General features: G+C 45.9%; 1 protein-coding gene across 3 annotated transcripts in view; it reads right to left on the bottom strand.

Moving 5' to 3' along the window:
- LOC121876391 overlaps positions 1-14,003 on the bottom strand; it is a 264,178-nt gene extending 250,175 nt beyond the window's left edge. For 2 of the 3 annotated variants that reach the window (XM_042381469.1, XM_042381475.1), the window contains exons 1-4: positions 13,859-14,003; positions 9,518-10,197; positions 2,793-3,499; positions 2,096-2,240 (exon numbers count right to left, since the gene is read on the bottom strand). In XM_042381469.1, coding sequence (XP_042237403.1) covers positions 2,096-2,240; positions 2,793-3,499; positions 9,518-10,197; positions 13,859-13,954 — 1,628 coding nt within the window. In that variant the 5' untranslated portion in view covers positions 13,955-14,003. The remainder of the gene's footprint in view (positions 1-2,095; positions 2,241-2,792; positions 3,500-9,517; positions 10,198-13,858) is intronic. The other variant, XM_042381483.1, reaches the window with a different exon arrangement.
- Between the last annotated feature and the right edge of the window lie 5,383 nt (positions 14,004-19,386).

The following is a 19,386-nucleotide window of genomic DNA, read 5'->3' as shown; positions in this document are numbered from 1 at the left end:
CGTAAACAGTCATACAGATAATACCTTTTTCTCTTTTACTCTCTTCTATCAACAACTAGTTCCATACTCTATCCCCGTTCCATTTTGTCGACTTGTTGAAAATATTCCCTCAGTCAGGTCGTTTGGTGAAGTCGGCGGTAAAAGAAAGTCAGTGGCCTTCAGTCTCTTAGGTGATACTTGGCAGCCTTTAGTCAGCTCAATTCCCGTCTTTCCTCACCTGACAGATGGATACTTTTCATGTTTAAGGGTGTTGTGTGGCTTGTTCAGAGTAATACTTCCAGGTTGGCGTGCAGTGAGTGAGGGTGTTTTCAAGGGTAGCGTGTCAATGTCAGAGGGATAGTGTCGGAGGGAGGGGGAGGAGGGAGGAGGAGAGAGGGGGGGAGGGGGAGAGAAGGGGAGGGAGGGAGGAGGAGAGAGGGGGGGAAGGAGAGAGGGAGGGTTGGTTGGTAGAGTGGTGGATCATAGTGAAGTTCAATTAGCTGGGTAATAGCAACGACGTACTGAGAAAGTCGATACGTAAGCTGAATACTGCAGGAGGTAGAGGAGGAAGGGGCAGAGAGGGAGGAGAAGACAAAGAGGAAAAGCAGGAACAGGAAAACACAAGGTACAGGAAGCTAGTGACCAGTCTCAAACCCACCGCCCGACACAACCACCCACAAGGCATGACAACAGCGAAGTATACCACGGGAGTTCTTCAGCAACACACGCGAGTCACCGAAGACGCTTACCATCACCCTAAGAGCTCCTGGAGAGACGAGACACACATCCAACCCCTTCAGTATCTCGCCCACCCCGCGAAAAAATCTAATTGACCGAGTACGAAAGTTCCTTAGTACTACGAATTGAACTTCTTTAAGTACAATAAATTACCACACTGAGCAAGAGATCCTAGTTGTTTTGGTAAGAATATTTGACCTTTTGAGTACGAAGACTTAATCCCAAGAGTACTATGACTTAACCCTGAAGTGAAAATAATCAAGTGTAATCAAAACATTCCTGGACGATTTATAGTAAAAATTTAAACTAAAGAACAATTATGAGGTCTCCTTCCCCAGAGCGGACACACACACACACACAATTATACAGGCAAAAAAAATTGGTCTTGCTAAAACACTACCTCAAACACGGGTCACGGTCAAGATCACGCGAACTTCCACTAGCCCAGAGTGACATGGGGTCTCTCTCTCTCTCTCTCTCTCTCTCTCTCTCTCTCTCTCTCTCTCTCTCTCACCAATCCTGACCTTTCCCGAAATAGTTTGAGGACGAAAAAAGGAAAAAAAAAACATAAAACCATTGGGTACATCAGTGGAGGGAGCGAGGGAAGGTGGGCGGGTGTGGACCAGTGGACCCAGCTAGCCTGCCATCGACCCACCCATTGTCCACACACAGACACACAGAGAAATGAGAGTGTGTGTGTGTGTGTGTGTGTGTGTGTGTGTGTTTACCTGGAGGCTGTACATTAAAGAACACTTATGGTTTAGCAGCCATCACGACGCTCACGAGTCCATCATCATTCCAAAGGCGGAAACACAATGGCGGGAAAGTGTTACGTGTAAACATTGTCTCGGTGTGCTAGTTCTTAACACTTTCATATCATTGACACACACACACACACACACACACACACACACACACACACACACACACACTCTCTCTACAAGACGGATGTGAACTTATGGGGATCATAAATACTTGGAACTGTTTTCACTTACAGAAGTTAAGATTTACGCGTAACTACCACATGACTTGACGGAGATACACAAAGACGCAGAGTCAATCGAGGTGGCTGCGTGTATGAGGTAGTCAGAGCCACAAGTCTACCACAACATAGACACAGGAGTCCATGGAGCACCTGACAACACTTACCGTGATCCTGAGATAGTAACCTGTGAGGTGTTGATGTAAAACAGTTTATCTTAGTCAGTATTGAAGCCTTACGCGGTCACTGAAGTTCTGGCAGCTAACTCACCTGCTGTGTTGTATATAAACACACAGTGGGACCAATGATACTGGGCACCTGAAAATTAATGGTATCCACAGGAAGCAATCAATGACTTTTGCCTCACAGGGTAAACAGTGGGTGTAGTGAACTCACTTAGACTTGCGTCTGTTGAGGGAGTTGGTGTGGAGCTCTCCGGGCGTCCTCGCGGGGTAGACAGACTCTAGCGCTGGGCTAGACGACCCCGACAGCGAAGACAACGAGAAACTCAGCGGAACAAGCCCGCTCATGCTGCTACAGCCTGTACAGGATGACAACCTTTAACATGGAAGGTCTCAACACACAAGTCAATGATTCCCTACATGTGTGAGTAAGCATCAACACATTAAAGCTATGTTTAAGGTAATAATTAATATATCTAATTATCATTCACAATGAAACACCTGTACAAGGTTTTTCTATACTTTTATTATTGTAAATAAAATTACCCTTCATCTAATGTTCCTTGGAGTTAACATTTTTATTCTAACACTTTCCTTGATTTGTTTTGTTTTAAAATTAATTAAAGTTCATATCTTCATTCATCGAGTACAAATGAGTTGCGACACTGATTTCTAACTACATAAGCACATGAAGGTATTATTTATTTACATAAATTTCTAATAATTATTGTCTAGTGTAATAAGTAACTTAGTTTACATGCTTAACCCCTTCACTACAGGGAGGCCAATTTTATTTCATTTAGCTAATGCCAGATATTATTATTTACCTGAAAAGCGACCCGCACACAGGGGGTTGAGGACCTTAGCTGTTGAAGCCCAGAACACAATAAAAACATCAATAGCTGACTTACCTTTATCGTGGTCCATTTCGGTGATGCTTGTGTCGTCAACTGGTGTGCTTGTGAGGGATCCTTCTGGGGGCTTATATGAAGAGTGCCATGGTGCCGCTGGGTCTGGCCCACGGCAGGCTTTGGCACTGGGGTGAGGTCTGGGACACGGGGGCTCTAAATTAAAACTTGCAGGGGTAAGGGAAGGTGAGTTTAAGCTAGTGGTGAGAGGCTGACATGCAGGTAGAGAAGTGTGCTGAAGAGAAAGCTCAGATCCAAGAAAAGACTTCACAGTACGTAATCTAGTCTCAGGTACTAGTTTAAGGAAGTCCCTTTTGGCACTATGATTGGCTATGGGATTTTGCTGTAGTCCCCCTTCGAATTTCTCAGCTGAAGTACAATTTTCTCTATCCGTCGTGGTTAAGGGGATACTATCGCTCTCGGCATCACTCAGAAGAAAACGTATATTACCATTCTCCGCCCTGAGAAAACGAGACTCGTCGGCCTGTAGGGGATACTGAGCCAGAGGTAAGGCCGACGACGACTCGCCACACAGGGTGCTTCTCGAGGTCGATCTACACTCAGTCCTTGAACTCTGTGATTCTTCGTCAACGAGATCAAGACTGAGAACGAATTCACAGTCTTGTAGTAGCGTTTGTGGGAATGTGGTCTCGCCCGAGTCGCTGAAATAATCGCTGGTGATGCTGTTGGCGCGAGTCTTGAGGGGAGACCTGGGAAGAAAAAGAGAAGTGTGTTAATGTAAATAACTTAAGATATACCTTTGTTGAAATCTGAAATGAATGTCTGGTAAACACTTCCATTACGTGGTGTGTGTGTGTGTGTGTATGTGTGTGTGTGTGTGTGTGTGCGTGTGTGTGTGTGTGTTATAAAACGGATATTAACGTGAGAGGTGACACAGTAAGCATCAACATCCGGGGCTGGCTGGCTGGCTGGCTGGTTGAGGCATTGTGTCAGCGATAACATCGAGGTCGTGGGGGCCTCCCTCACCCACCGTGACACAGTAACACAACACTTTCATTTCAGCATTTAAAAAAGAAAAGTTGTCAATATAAATCTATACATCACCCCAAGACCTACGTCCTTGCAATAAGTCTCTGGCATTATAAATTATGTTGACACACTAAACAGTAAGACGTAGTTATTATTAGAAAAGTATCTTTAAGGTGTTTAGTTTTTCCTCTAAACGCTACAAAATAGATCAAAGTTCGGCAATTATCTTACAATCACATTCATTCACAACTCAATGGTGCCAATTCAGTATTAGGTTAATTTTGTACCCGAATTGGTGCTAAGTGAAAGATCTAGTTTCAGGGGCCATTCTAATGTTTTTTTGGGCGGCGTAATTTTGTTGTTTATCACCTTAAGTTAACCAGTTATGTGTATTGTTACATCTGCCTTCTCCTCTCTATCCCTCATATCTACCATTCTCCTCCTCCCCTCTTATTAACCTCTTTCAATTCTAAATTCTCTTTCTCTCGTCTCTCTCACCTCTCCACAAGTCTCTTCCCACTCATTACTTGTTGAAGTCTACCTTACACCCATCCCACTGTTCCCACCTCTCACTTCCCCTCTCACTCTGTACAAACCCTCTCACTTTCATCACCATGTCCTCATTTCTCTCACTCTCCCTTCCTCTGCATCCTGTGCCTACCCCCACCCCTTAAACCTATCCCTCATTTATTACATCCTCTAGCCAACCCATCAGCCCATCCTACCCATCTTGTTCCCCCCTCACCCCATCCTCTGTCCTAATTTCACCCCCATGCCCCCCACTCCTCTCTTCCTCCCCACCCCCCTCACTCCATCTCCCCAGCGGAACACTCAAACGTCCATCGGTTACAACAGCATCCGGGGAGGAGGGGAGAGATGATGTACCACCACCAGACACCCGAAGCAGTCCTGACATGCTCCTGCAGCCACGGGTATTGACACACTCCTGCCATACATCATACTGGTGTTATTCTATACACACACACGTCACCGTCTACGGGAGTACTGGCTAATTAAACCACTCTCACTCTCACTCTCAAAGAGTTTGCTATTACAGGTAAACTCGACCACCCTGACGTATAAATGACTTAAGAATGAACAGCCAACTTGTACACTCTCGCTCACCAGGAAGATTCATCAGGCGCCAACACTTGTAGTCATGGTAGCTTCTGTAACTCATTCAATTTCGGTAAAAAATAAAAGTGTGTGTAGTTTCTCAATGACTTTCTGTTTTTACTGCAACCAAAACTATTTTTTCCCGCTAAATTAAATTACTAAATAAATACAAAGAATAAGGTAAATAAATACGTTTGTGCATGATAAGAATTAGATAAATAAGGTGTAAATGATAATAAATAATAATAATAATAATAATAATAATATACCTCTTATTATTATCATTATTATTATTATTATTATTATTATTATTACTATAAGTAGGACACAACACCAACACAGTTTGGTCCGTCCTTCACTTTATCCCCGACAAATTTAGCGTCTCGTGAATCCCTTTAAATTCCTGACACTCACATCTCTGGTAATACCTAACACCATCAGAAACGACCTGCCGCCGGCCTTCATCCGCTCACCCAGACTAACCGTGATTTATTTTGCAAGACAGTGAAGCCTAGTACTACAGTCTCGTCAGTATAATAATAATAATAATAATAATATGAAGGCTATCCTAATTTTTTTCACCGTCTCTCTCTCTCCGGGAATACTGAAAGCCTTTAAAGAAAACTTATTCAAAACCTCTAAGAATAAAAAAAAACCTCAAAAAATGTAAATACTCAGAAACCATCCATAGATAACATGAACAGACCTCCAGGAAAAAGTTCAAAATCCATCTCATCAGATTCCAACCGCACAAATTCCCTCTCCCCTTTAAACCCGTCCCCACTACCCCCCTCCTCCTCCCCCCACCAACACCACCCCTCTCCTCAGTGGCCAGCGTCCGTACACTATGACCCCAATATGTCAGTAGGGACATAATTTAGCACTGAATGTCTCTCTTAATTCACCTCAGCTCATCTTTCACCGTGGCCTAACGTACGTGTCCATTATCCACGGGTTAGACCACATTCTTGGAAACATGTAATAAAAAGAGGGATATTTTATTTTAATGGGTACATTTCGTTATTCCTTGTGTGCGTTTAGTTAATTTACGGCTGCGTTTTGGTGGTCCAGTGGTACTGTCCGCTTTCACTGACCAGACTGATATATGTTTCTCTCGCCTGGGGTATATAACATAAGACATATACCGGGAAATGTTATTAATGGTAGAGAAAAAACACTCATTGGAAGGTAAGGTTGAATTTACTGAAAAAAAATCAATGAATGACACAAAACATTGAGGTGCAAGACTACCCCCCCCCCTGTCACCACCACCACCTAACACCCCTTGACACCACCTAACGCCCCTTTGACACCACCTCACACCCTTTGACACCACCTCACACCCCCTTGACACCACCCTAACACCCCCCTGGCACCACCTCACACCCCTGGCACCACCTCACACCCCTGACACCACCTAACACCCCTTGACACCACCTCACACCCCTGGCACCACCTCACACCCCCTGACACCACCTAACACCCCTGGCACCACCTCACACCCCCTGACACCACCTAACACCCCTTGGCACCACCTAACACCCCCTGGCACCACCTCACCACCCCTTGACACCACCTAACACCCCTGACACCTCACACACCTTGACAACACCTCTGACCCTCCACACAACTCTAAATCCGGGTAACAGTCAACAGATAACGGAATGAACACCTTTTCAATTGAATCTCTCTCCTCTCTCTCTCTCGTGTGTGTGTGTGTGTGTGTGTGTGTGTGTGTGTGTGCGTGTGTGTGTGTGCGTGTGTGTGTGTCACGGCTGGGAGACAACTGTAAATGAGTAGATGGATAGGAGTGACGACCCTTGGATCAGATGGTGAAGGACCTCTCGTCTCTCCCTCACGTAACACCTCACCACAACACCCACCAAGAAAATGCCGTGTTATTTTTTTTCCTCCTTCCTTCCTTAATGTCAAATGGTGTTTTCTCATGCACGATAAAAACAAAACAAAAACAATTAGTCTTCAGTTCCATGGATGAATTGAATTTTCAACCCCTAACAATCTCAAGTCTTCCGTGTTGAGGTCTTCCAGTCTTATCTCATTAATACTTTTTCCTCGGTATTTTTTTACGTGTACCGTGACCATGGAGCTGTTTATCCCAGTCTCGACATATCGGAGGCGGAACCAGTAAATGATATCAAGCGGAACAGTGAATTTAACCCCCGATCTTGAGTGAATAATATTAATCTCGTGGTAAATATCTTGCTGTTTTTGACGAGTTATTTATCTTAAATATTGAATGTAATGTAAATATACTGTGAAGACTCCTGGATTCTTAAAGACACATCAGCTCGGTGGACACAAACACCCTCCATCGTGCAAGGCCGGAGCAGTTATGTCAGTCGTTGATGGTAAAAAAATAATAATGGCAAACCTCGTCACGTTTTCGCTAATGGCGTCATCAACTATTGGGAGAACCCGACACTATTTCTGTACTATCATAGTAAACGAGATGGCATCCTTACCCGACCAGACCCTCATCAGGTAGGTACTGAGGGGCGCTGTCTTCAACCAACCACATACACCTCATTGTATTAACTCTGATAACTACATTACATTACATTCAGTCCTTCCCATTTCTCGAAAGATTTATATATTCAGCGTCGGAAGAATGAAAGTGAAACAGGAAAAAAGATAAAGAATAAGACAGAAATACACGTGGTTGACGAATAACACGAGAGAGACGGGAATAACGAGAGACGAAGAACAAGAACCGAGAAGTGTGGACCAGGATCATTACACTCGCGCGGCCGAGAACCACAACACACGTAGAAAAATGAAACTTAAGTAGTGTTAGTTCATCGTGTAGTCGGGAGCACTTGACAGCCCTATTAGTTTACAGCCGAATAAGGTTACGTATTGGCAGTGATGAAGGTCCCAACATCTGCGTGAGGGATGACTTGTGTGGAGGCGGGGATGATGGACGAGCTGGCCACACGTTATAGGTAGCCGTAATTACCCTCTGAGGCTGGGTATGACGGTGAGACAAATGACGACACGCCGACGACGAGGATGTTGCTGCTGGTGTACACAACCTGGTATTAGAGGCTTTGAGTGACCCCAGACTGTTGTCACTCCGCAAACAGGATGATGGTGGTAGTGGTGACGTAGTGGGCACGGTGAGCTGCCCCATCACGATACCCAAACGAAACTGCGTCATAATGTGTGTGTGTGTGTGTGTGTGTGTGTGTGAGAGAAACACCTGTGACACCATTCAGCACAACACGCGTGACGAACAGCCCGCCCTTGGCACGCCCTCACTAACGATCTTCCTGACGGAGACATCTTGCTGCTGGGGATGATGGTGTGCCAACGTGCTGCCCCGCTAATGACAATGATTAACGGATGCTGGAAAGGACAATTTTGTAATGATGATGATGATTTTACAGTGTTAGCTAACAGACTAAACCCACTCTACCAGTTTAAAAGACACGCTACAGTGGTGACGAGATGAAACAAGGGATGAAACATAGTCATTTGTAACGTTTCAGACTACAGTAATGAGGAGGAAACAGTGCAAAAGGATGTCATTATTTTCCCAAACTGCAACAATAACACGAGGCTGTAACGAAACGGGAACTAACGAACAGATTAGAAATTAACATATATGAAACGTCAAGAAATGAAAAACTCAAACAATGACTCATAACAAGATCTGTCCACTTTCACTATTTACATTTTTACCAGTAGAGGGATTCAGCTCAGTATGGCCCCAACACTAACAGCAGACGATAGATAATTACGATATTGACAGCAAACAAAATAGACTAACAAATGCTGCAATCAACACCGACACCAATTATGACGTGTGAGGGCGTGAGAGAGAGTAACAGTCATTGTCTACTGCCTCCTACTTCTACTGCTGGTGCCGCATAAATACAGTAGCAGCAGGAGGGGGGCCACGACTACCATCAGTAGGTTCAGTAGCTCCCCTTCAGCAGTAACAGGAAGATCAACAGTTGGCATGAGAGCAGGTGGGGGCAACGAACGAACGAACGGATCAACAAAACAAATCTCTCTTTTTTTAACGAGGAAAGTAGATTGTCTTAAAGAGTTTAGCGAGAAAGGTCAACTTCTTTACGAGTGAGTAACAAACATAATCCTGAGGGAGGCGAGTAGGTAGGTCTTCCAGGACACCATCCACGGCGCCACGTCAAGGTTCCACAAACCAACACCTAATCCCTCCCTCCCCCCATGGCACTTCTGTAGCTTTAACCTGAGTCACGACGTAAAGCTCCTTCTAAATTGGCAGAGTCGACCCCCGGATGTAGTGTGTGTCTTGATCCTCGACTCATACGCCAACAGACATAGCCCTGACCTAAACCACCTAACCAGGACTAACACCCACACATATAATCCCGAGACGCTAATCCCCTGAACTGAATAATAATAATAAAATCAGGTGTGCTAGAAAGCTAATTAACTCCCCCAAACACCTTTAAAAATATGTATTGTTTATGCTGGCGTGATACTGACTGTTATGCACTGTGCCATTTTTTAGTATCCATTAACCTGACATCAGCGCATCTTAAGAGGGTAATCCATAAGTCCTGGCTTGTTGATGAAGCCGTTGGACAGGTAAATGAGAGAACACCTGAGCTCACCTGGTATGTGTTCCACAAGTGTCCACTTCTTGCTCGAGTTCTGGCGGTTCTTGGGCTTCTACCAACTTGGGGCCATCGTCTTCACCTTGTACGGGAGATACAAGTTCTTTACTCAGCACTGACTCTGCCTGCTGCTGCTGGAGTCGTTGTAATGACTCCTGGAGATGGAGGCGAAGTTCAGGGGAGAGTCTGCGGACGTTCTCACTCACCCTGGTTAGTTGAGGTACCTTAATAGCTCCAATAGGTCTGTACCGCAGGGCTCGGTGCGGTGCGAAACGTCGAATGATGCGTGAAGCAACGGGGGGCGGGGGTGGGGAGGAGGCGCTGAAGGAAGGTCTGATTACAGGAGCGGGTGTGCGACTTACTGCTTGTGTCTTGGGGGAGGAAGTACTGTCTGGGAGGAGACTTAGGAGGCGTGTCTTGGAGGGGGAATGAGGGTATGGAAGGAGGCTTGGGGGGCTTGTCTTGTAGGGGGAGAAACTATCAGGGGCGAGGGATGGGTTTACAGGTGACAGGTCTTCATGGCTGGGGGAGTGAGGTTGGAGACAGGTCTGCCCTCGGTAACGAAGAGACCTGGCACTCCCACAGGTGGTGGTCGAGGCGGCGGCGGTAGTGGCGGTGGTGGTGGCGGGGCTGTGGTCGGTGCTGGCCACGAGCCTCACTCCGACATCTTCACCAAGCTGTAAAGACAAAACAACCGACATTAACCCCACGATACACACACCGGATATAACCTTAAACAGCAGCTGGGCTTCACTTTAACCACCACCTAGAGTAAACACATCGTAATGAAGGGACTAAACCGTGACGTGATGATACAACTGGATAAGACAGATAACAACAGCACTTAAATCTAATGGTACTAAAACAACAAGAATTAACAACAACAACAACAACAGTAATAATACTAATAATAATAATAATAATAATAATAATAATAATAATAATAATAATAATAATAATAATAATAATAATAATAATAACAATATCCACGAAGCAAGAACAAAAAACAGTGCAGCTTTTTTTTACGAAACAACGAAAGAAAGAAAAAAATTGAGTGAAAGCAGAGACCGAAAACTTGATAATAAAAAGAGTGGATATTATACTCTGGGTGAAGAAGATTAAGAATGAATTTCTTTCATTAAAATAATTATTTTCTTCACCCAGCTGGCCCGAGGTCCCCCCGGGTAAAAGGTGACATTACACCTTTACATAATATTACAGGTGTGTCGGCTAATTACTCAGGTTACTTGATATTCGTATACCTTACCTTTAAATCATTATTACTACTTTCATCATTATTATTATTACTATTGCCATTATTGTTATCGTCGTCATTATTTTTTGTGATTCCTATGCTATTATTCATTACTATTACTACCACCACCATTACAACAAACGGTAATAACGTACAGCGGCTCCTATTGTGATAAAACATGATACCTGAACAAACCTCACGTCAGCCACCCACACCCACCCACAACACACACCCACCCACCCACCCCCACCCACCTACCCACCCAGTCAACGAGGGGAGTTCATTGAGAGGCGTCATCCTCCACCTCACGACACACCGCAGGCAGATCACGTGTGGGGGGGCGCCTCCCTCCCTTTCCTACCCCACACTCATATCTCTCTCTCCATTCTCTCTGCCCCGTGTGAGTTTATCCATCCCAGACAAATAAATCCCCCCCCTAAAACATCCCAATTCACTTCACTTCACCCCATCCCGCCCGGTCCATCCCTCCACATCCTCCATCAATCTCAATCCCTTCCACCGCCTGTCAAATACCCTCCTCCATCCCTTCCTGATTCCTCCATTACATCCCACATCCTCCAAATTCCTCCTCCAGCCCCCAATACCCTCTCAAGTGGTCCCCATCATCTCCCAGGCACGGCAGGAACCTCAAGGCAGCCTCCAAGGGTATAAGATTCAGGTACCCAGGGCGTCCAGCTCCTGAATAACACCACCCCCCTTCTCACCCACAGCACCTACCACCTGCGCCTATCGTCCGCCGGGGTACAAACACCTGATCCATAAACACATTCTCGAGGCGTCTAGTCTAAAACCCCCACCTACAGTACCTCCTCCTCCTCCCGTCCAAGGCTTCACTGGTACGTCTTCCGTGAAAGTGAATGTGATGAGCTTGAAATAACATTACAGTCTAGGGTGATAGAAGTATCGGGCTGGTGATGGTTGGGGTTTTAGTGGTTGGTGTCTTGAGACTGGCGAATGGTTGTGAAGCTTCATCTTGAGGCTTCGGGAGGTTCCGGTAAATGCATGTGGATAGTTTACGTAATGGTTTCAGAGGCTTAAGGTTTGTTGTGTTGTGGAGCATTAACACATTAACTCTCAACACCCGTCATCCCTAACAGCAGGTGACTCTCTCTGATCTTACAAGGGAAACAGATGATTTGTTCACTTAATAAATATAATATTCTTTCATTTTATACCCCTCAAAATGTTTCGGCCATGACAAAATAAACAGTTTGTTTCAATTTCAGTTTGTATATCGTGTTATTCTCGATGGATTCAATGGTTAATCTCCATAGGTCTGTCTTCCTGGATCAAAGTTGAGAGAAGTAGACAGTGGGGGAGGAGACGTGGCCGGGCCCCAGGATGCTGTGGTTACGACTACCTGTTAATTAATTATCAAACCATGGGGGCCAAGATTATTGCCCCTCCCTAGCCTCCTCTCCATCAACTCTCACTACATTCAACCACCACACGTCTGCCTCGCCTCCCCACACGACCAGATTTATAAGTGGCGCCCAATACTAATACATACAGCAGTTTACTTGCAAACAAACGCTCCTCAGATGTGATCAAATTCACCGAGACTGAGTTTGAGGGTTCCCGGTGACCCCTGGGACCAGACCCACCATCGATTCCTGGACAGTCGTCACACACACACACACACACACACACACACACACACACACACACACACACACACACGCACGCACGCACACACGCACGCACGCACGCACGCACGCACGCGCGCACACACACACACACCAGAGTGAACATTAAGCCTCTCATTTTCTTAAGACGACTACTGTTACGGACCCTCTGTTCACCTCCCCGTGACAGACACACGGCGCCTGGCACTCCTGTGTGTTTTGGTTCTTCTCACCTGGGGAGTAAAACAAACACCTGGTTCCTTTGTATAGTCCCAGATTAACTGACACTCTGGTGATACACGACCTCTGCTACGCCCTCCCTCAGGTGTTAATACAACTCCCTTCTCCTCTTACACGTACGCTGCCTCCCTCCCCTACCTCTTCCCTCCCCATAACATGAGTAAAATAAATCCCCATCTCCCCAAAAATTACCTTTACCCCACTTTTACCCCAAAATATTCATAATCAGCTCCCCACACACCCACAAGCACCCCACCCACATCCCCCACGAACGCCTCTCCTTCCCCACCCTCACATTAGCTACTGACCAAGACGACAAACTGGCTTTGGCTTTCACCTCCCCGTCGGCACCCTCAGCCTCGCCTCCAGCAGTACAGGGGCGTGTTTACCCCTTACAGATGACCACTACCTTCTAGGGAGCTTCACTTAAATAAAAATCCCCCAGTCTATTAGGGCGTGGTTTATAATCAATGGGGTGTGTCCAGGAGGAAGAGCAGGAAGATGGGATCAGGATGGAAGAAGAGGTAAATGAGATAAGGCCGTAGGAGGAAGAGCAGGAGGAGAACACGGGAGGTGCCATGGTGGAGGAAGTGCCATGGTGGAGGAAGTGCCATGGTGGAGGAAGTGCCATGGTGGAGGAAGTGTCAAGGTGGAGGAAGTGTCAAGGTGGAGGAAGTACTGGGAAAGAAGCGGGAGGAGGAGGTGTGTGAGGCAAGGCTAGAGACGGCCAGGTGGGGATGGCAGTGGAGAGGCTGGCAGTGCAGGTGGTCAGGTAATGGCAGGGGAGGACTCTCCCTGCCCCGGGCATTCGACACAACAATATTACCCCTCATACATACATACATACATACATACATACATACATACATACATACATACACATAAAATACCCACTATATCGCTAACCTCTATTGCCTCTCAGACTCCCACTAGCTTTCCCTATCATCACCCTCATGAAAATAACACCGTCTGTCTGTTGCTGTAGTGTACGATTACCCGAGGGAAAGGCTACAACGAGTCACCCCCCCCCCCTCAATGACGCCCTGTATACACCTGTCTTACCCCGTGTACGAGAGAACCTGTTGATGGCCGTTTACACCTTCGGCAGCAGAGAGTTGACGAGGAAAAATACTACCTAACTGTTTATGAATCTGTGTTACCTTCAGCCCAGTTCTTGCAACTCATTACCAACCTTACCTGGTGGGTGTTGAGAGAAGGGGCGACCTCTCTCCCCGTCAGCACCATCTTCAGGAGAGACAGGGGGGCGTCAGTGGTGGGTCGTGGGGGCTCCATCACCACACACTATTGTACTGGTCCGTCTCATGGTGGTGCATCTCGGTACTATATCAGTCACACCACAACACTCACTAACCGTCACTCTCTCGTTCCTCATCCCCGATAGGAGTGTCACCAGACGCCGCTAAAGTAACAACTATATATACCGTTTCCTTATATATTTTGTTTTACTGTTATATCCACTTGAGTACTTTATATCCGTTGATACTTTATAGTTTAATATATACAATCAAATATGACTTGTTTTCAATTCTGTCCACGAGTCAGTATTTTTCGTCCCTTTAACGGACTCTAAGATCTTCCTGTATTTATCAAGAAGACTTCATCAGCGCCTTCCTCATTAAGATCAACACACAAGACACATTATACACCAAAGTTTACCGAGAATCAATAATTACTTCACTAGGAGACAGACTCTTCCAAGTAACAGACAAGTGTTCTGTTAGGGTGAAGATACTGTACTAAGCGACACCTCACCTAACCATACCAAACCTAACCTCATCCCCCTGATTAAGTTTTATGCTTGTTAATCAGAGTAATATTTTGTGCAAAGGTTTAACGTCAGCAAGTTACTGTAGGTACACGATTGAATCTCCAGGTTAGAGGACAATTTAAAGTACGGTTCCTTGTGAGTTAGTGTAGCGGCATGACCAAAAACCGTCGACTTAGGACCAACATTTGATCTGTGTTCACTTGGTGTCCTTGAATCGTCGACTTATTTTAATTACTTGAAATACAGGTGAAGAGGCTCGGAGCTCCAGTGTCCCTTGTCCTTGTCAGAGCTACCAGTTAATCTGTTCAGGTGTGTGTTGTGGGTCGGGGGTGTTAATTCGTGTGTATTGTTGATTGGAGTGTGTTCAGGTGTGTTGTGGGTTGGGTTAGGGTGTGTGAGTATGTTACTAGAAACTATTTATTTATTTATACAACGCCACGACACCTCCCAGCCAAGCCCTCTGGTGGTGGAAATGAGCGAGTCATCATCCATTTTCACACTATCTCATCCACACGTGTTTCGTCCATTCCCTGTGGACCCCCTCCTGACAGGTCACACTAGGTCAAGTGGTCATATACGAGTCCTGACAGTCACTAACCATTCAAACACGTCACTAATGGGTCACTCGCCGTACCAGACGTCTCCCAGCAACGGATACAAACAGACTTACATTATATTTTCACAAAGACAAAATAATGAATAAATTAAAAACATGTATTTCCGCTTGTTTCTTCTTTCTTTAATTGTTAATACTGATTATTTTTTAATTCCGGTTTAAGTTCTACCCTGTTTCTCTGTGTCGTCTCGTAGCAACACAGGTACACACACACACGTTAAGGTTCAAGACTCGTGTAGGCAGAGAAGGCCGGGTGTGTGGTGAAGGGCCGTGGCTACGGTGGGCCTGAGTGCCTGCCTCCCTCCCTCAGTAACACTACCCCGCCATTCAACACTCCACGGCACAACACCTGACACACACACCTCCTTCAACATTTCACATCACTCTTAATTACCGACTCCTTCAATTAAGGTGTTTCCGTGTATGTCCAGTGTCCAGGCATTAGCTCTCGTCACACCACCATTTATGACTGTGTCCTCACGTGCTTATACGCAGGTGAGGCTCAGGTCATTCATGGTGTGTGTGTGTGTGGGGCGAGGGAGACAGTGAAAGCTGCGGCCGTCACAAGGAACAACGACACACTGAGTGGCTGAGTCGCCCGCTACTGCCTGCCACGCTCTAGGTCCACACACACACACACGCCCACACTTCCCGCCCCCAACAGTCCCCTCAACTATCTAAGGAGTATATTTATAACAGTATAATTACCTTAACCAAGTCAAGAAATATTCCACTAAAAATCTCGTTTCGGAATGTATCGTCAACACCTTTCCATCACAAACGGGAATTTCACCAGTTTACTGTACGGTAATGTGTTCAACAGTACTCCTCCCCACGTCGCCACCTGGGGCACCCTCTAAACAACACTTCAAGGGATAATCTAGAGTCTGAACACACCCGCTCACACAATCATCTCTGGGAACACCAGCAAAGCGTCAACATCAATCAAACACAGGTGATGGTACGTAGCGACACCAGAGTAGGACAAACCCCCACCTCCCGGGACCGATGTTCCCGGGAGGTACCACTCACCTGCAGCAGGAGGGTGGCGCCCCCGGCTTACTATAATTATACGCCTCCAGATAACACACTAAACTGCACCACCGTTAGAAAACTACGCCACGCTTCAGTCTTAAGGTAGGTCACGCCCAGAACCTAAGCTACCGAGTTTTACTATGGTGGACTAACAGTGTCTGGGTGTGTGTTTGTCTATCGTGATTAAGTCATTATAGTTTTAGCTCCATCAAGAGGGGGTGCGGTGGCTGAGTGGATATAACACTCCCCTCCCATCCTAAGGGTCGCTGGTTAGAGTCTGTGGCACCTTCAGGAGATGTGTGATGGTTACGGTGTGTGTATGTCGGTCACTCTCCCTCTATATGTAGTTACAAGTCCAAGTCATGTTTTAATAATAATACTTTCTCTCTTTCTCTCATATAAAAAAAAAATTAACACCTGTGATGGCACAAGAGACAACTAAAGGTCAGAGTTGTGCCCAGGGCGGAGGGAGGCGTTCTCTTCACCACCTTTCTCCCTCACCATCATCACCTGCACGTAATTAACGCTTTACCTTCTGTGTTACCCTCGACGTGACGTAGCAAAAACTAGTATCACCTGTAGATTAATTAGCCCCAGTTTATTTCACATTAGGATTAACCACCCTAACCTAACCTAACCTAACCTAACCTAACCACCCTAACCTAACCTCCAGATAAATATTATAGTTACATTAAGTGCCAACAGCTACACCTTGTAATGTGTGTATGTCGTGTGTTAGTGTGAGTTGTTGACTTAGGAGACGCAGTTTAGTCCAGAGACGCAGTTTAGTCCCGAGACGCAGTTTAGTCCCGAGACGCAGTTTAGTCCCGAGACGCAGTTTAGTCCAGAGACGCAGTTTAGTCCAGAGACGCAGTTTAGTCCAGAGACGCAGTTTAGTCCCGAGACGCAGTTTAGTCATGTCTGGGGAGGAGTAGAAGTAAGTACAGCATACACGTGACGCTGCTGAAGCCCTGGGTACTGAGAACACTTCTGTCCCTACCAACACACATGTAACCACAACACACAAACAAACACACACACACGTTCCAAAATCAGTATCGTACTATGTTTGAAGCCCTCTAAAACGAACCCCCTAAACACAACAAAATCAACAACAACTACTACTACTACTACTACAACCACTACAACAGGACGTGACATTAAGACACTTCCCAAAACTCCTACACATTTTGGAGGAAACCTAACCTAACCTAACCTGTCCCCTCCTTCCCTGCTCTCCCCAACACATCATCCCCTAATTGTTCCCTTAATCTCCCCTCATTTCCTCCCACTGACCCTTGTCCCCTCACTCCACCCCAAGGTTATACTTCTCCCCGTCTTACAGTCTCCCCTCACCTCTCTAACTCATCCAACTTCTGTATCATTATCCTCCACATTCTTTCTTCTCCCCTCTTTCCCCTTCTTGTCATCACCTTTCCCCTTCTCTCGCTCTTTTCCCACCCCCTTGTTCCTTCCCTCTCCCCTCACTTCACTCTTTCCTTTTCTTCCTTACTCCTCACTTCACCCCCCTTAGCCCTTCTCTCCTCATCTCCTCTATTTTCTTGGTATTTGTGTTCAATCATTAGTAGGTGAAAAATCAGTAGTGTGGGTGTGTGGGGGGGGGAGCAGAGGTGTGTGTGTGTGGGGGGGAGCAGGGGTGTGTGTGTGTAGCAGGGGTGTGTGTGGGGGGGGGAGCAGGGGTGTGTGTGGGGGGACAGGGGTGTGTGGGGGAAGGGGGTTGGAGTGTGTTTACAGGAGACCGCCAGAGTGGAGACCCTCGCCTCCACCCGGGTATCGATCACCAGCCACATGGACGAAACATCGACATAACTCCCTGTACTAAAACCTAACCTAACCCAACCCAAGACACTCGATCATACTCTCGTTAGTCTTAGGTTGGACGCTAATGATGGATTTTTTCGGCAGGCTAGTGAATATTTAACCTAATTTACTGTTATGGTGATATTTAAAACACTAAGACACATTAGTACACTATATGGTAAGGTTATGGTGTACAAGTATATAGGAATCACTGTGTGGTGTGGTGTGGTGTGTATGAACAAAGGTCTTGGGAGCGGTCGTCCTCAGGGTGAAATAATAATCTGGCCAATAACGGAGTCAGGGAAGCACTTCAAGTCTATCTTCCTTCAAGGACCTAATGTAATTGTCTCCGCCGGGCCAGACGAGGGACGAATATTAAAGTGTGTGTGTGTGTGTGATAATAATAATAATAATAAACGGTTTATTAATAGAGTTGCAGCCGGTGGCTGAAAATATACAGACTTACATTTGATTTAGACATATTGATATAATATGCATTAAATACATTTACAGGGCTGTACAGTACATAAATCAGTTGTTTATTATTTTAACAATAGATGGGATAGTGCTATGCTTATATCTATCGGTGTGTGTGTGTGTGTGTCCCCCACCCAAGACAGCAGTGTTGTAGGCAGGTATAACGTCTTATATCATTATTCCAGGTAAGTGCAGAAAGGTTAGCCGGTGTGGTCATGTGACGCGCCACCTGACCTTCAACACACCATTACGGACCTGAGCTGAATACATTACACTTATATAACACACGTCTTTATCATTCTCCCAAATACTATTACTGTTAAACCTGCAAAACTCCAATAATGGCAACGCCTTTAAATATATATTTATTCTCTTGCTAATAATTACTAAATATATATATATATCCCATTGTTAGCTGAAGAAACCCTACATAATTCCTGCACCGGACAGAAATTACCAGCATTAGTTCCCCACAAGCAGAATTAAATGATTTTGTGGGGATGTGGTGTTCAATGGCGTGCACCCAGCGTGGCCTGGCGGAGCGGAACCTGCCAGAGACCTCCTCACGTCGCCTCAATCTCTTCACTTCCGTTCTCCTCACTCTTCACGAGGATAGTTTATTAGACTACAATTATCTCCTCTCTCTTGCTTCACTTAACTGATAAATTACCTGAGGTCTTGTGAGATTGTTTGAAGGGGGGGGGGACAATCACCCATCAGTGCCCCCCTTACATAGTACTGATCCTGAACTCCATAAGCCCGAACAGCGATCGCCATTTAAAAGGTAAATGACGGTCTTCAAAACAACACCCACGAGACCAAAATCTATGACTGTACTTCAATACAGCCTGAGTGCATTATCTCGTCATGATGAAGGTCACCGTGCGTGTGTCGGCCTGGATCACCAGCATGGCTTGAAGCACAGTTGGCAGCCTCCCCCTCGTGAAGGTCAGGGGGACGACTGTAAACTCTTGACCCAATCTCATT

This window comes from Homarus americanus, unplaced genomic scaffold (genome assembly GCF_018991925.1).
Source record: "Homarus americanus isolate GMGI-L3 unplaced genomic scaffold, GMGI_Hamer_2.0 scaffold33468, whole genome shotgun sequence".
NCBI lineage: Eukaryota > Metazoa > Arthropoda > Malacostraca > Decapoda > Nephropidae > Homarus > Homarus americanus.
The sequence above is the reverse complement of the archived record's forward strand: the minus strand, read 5'-3'. Positions and strand labels throughout refer to the sequence as shown.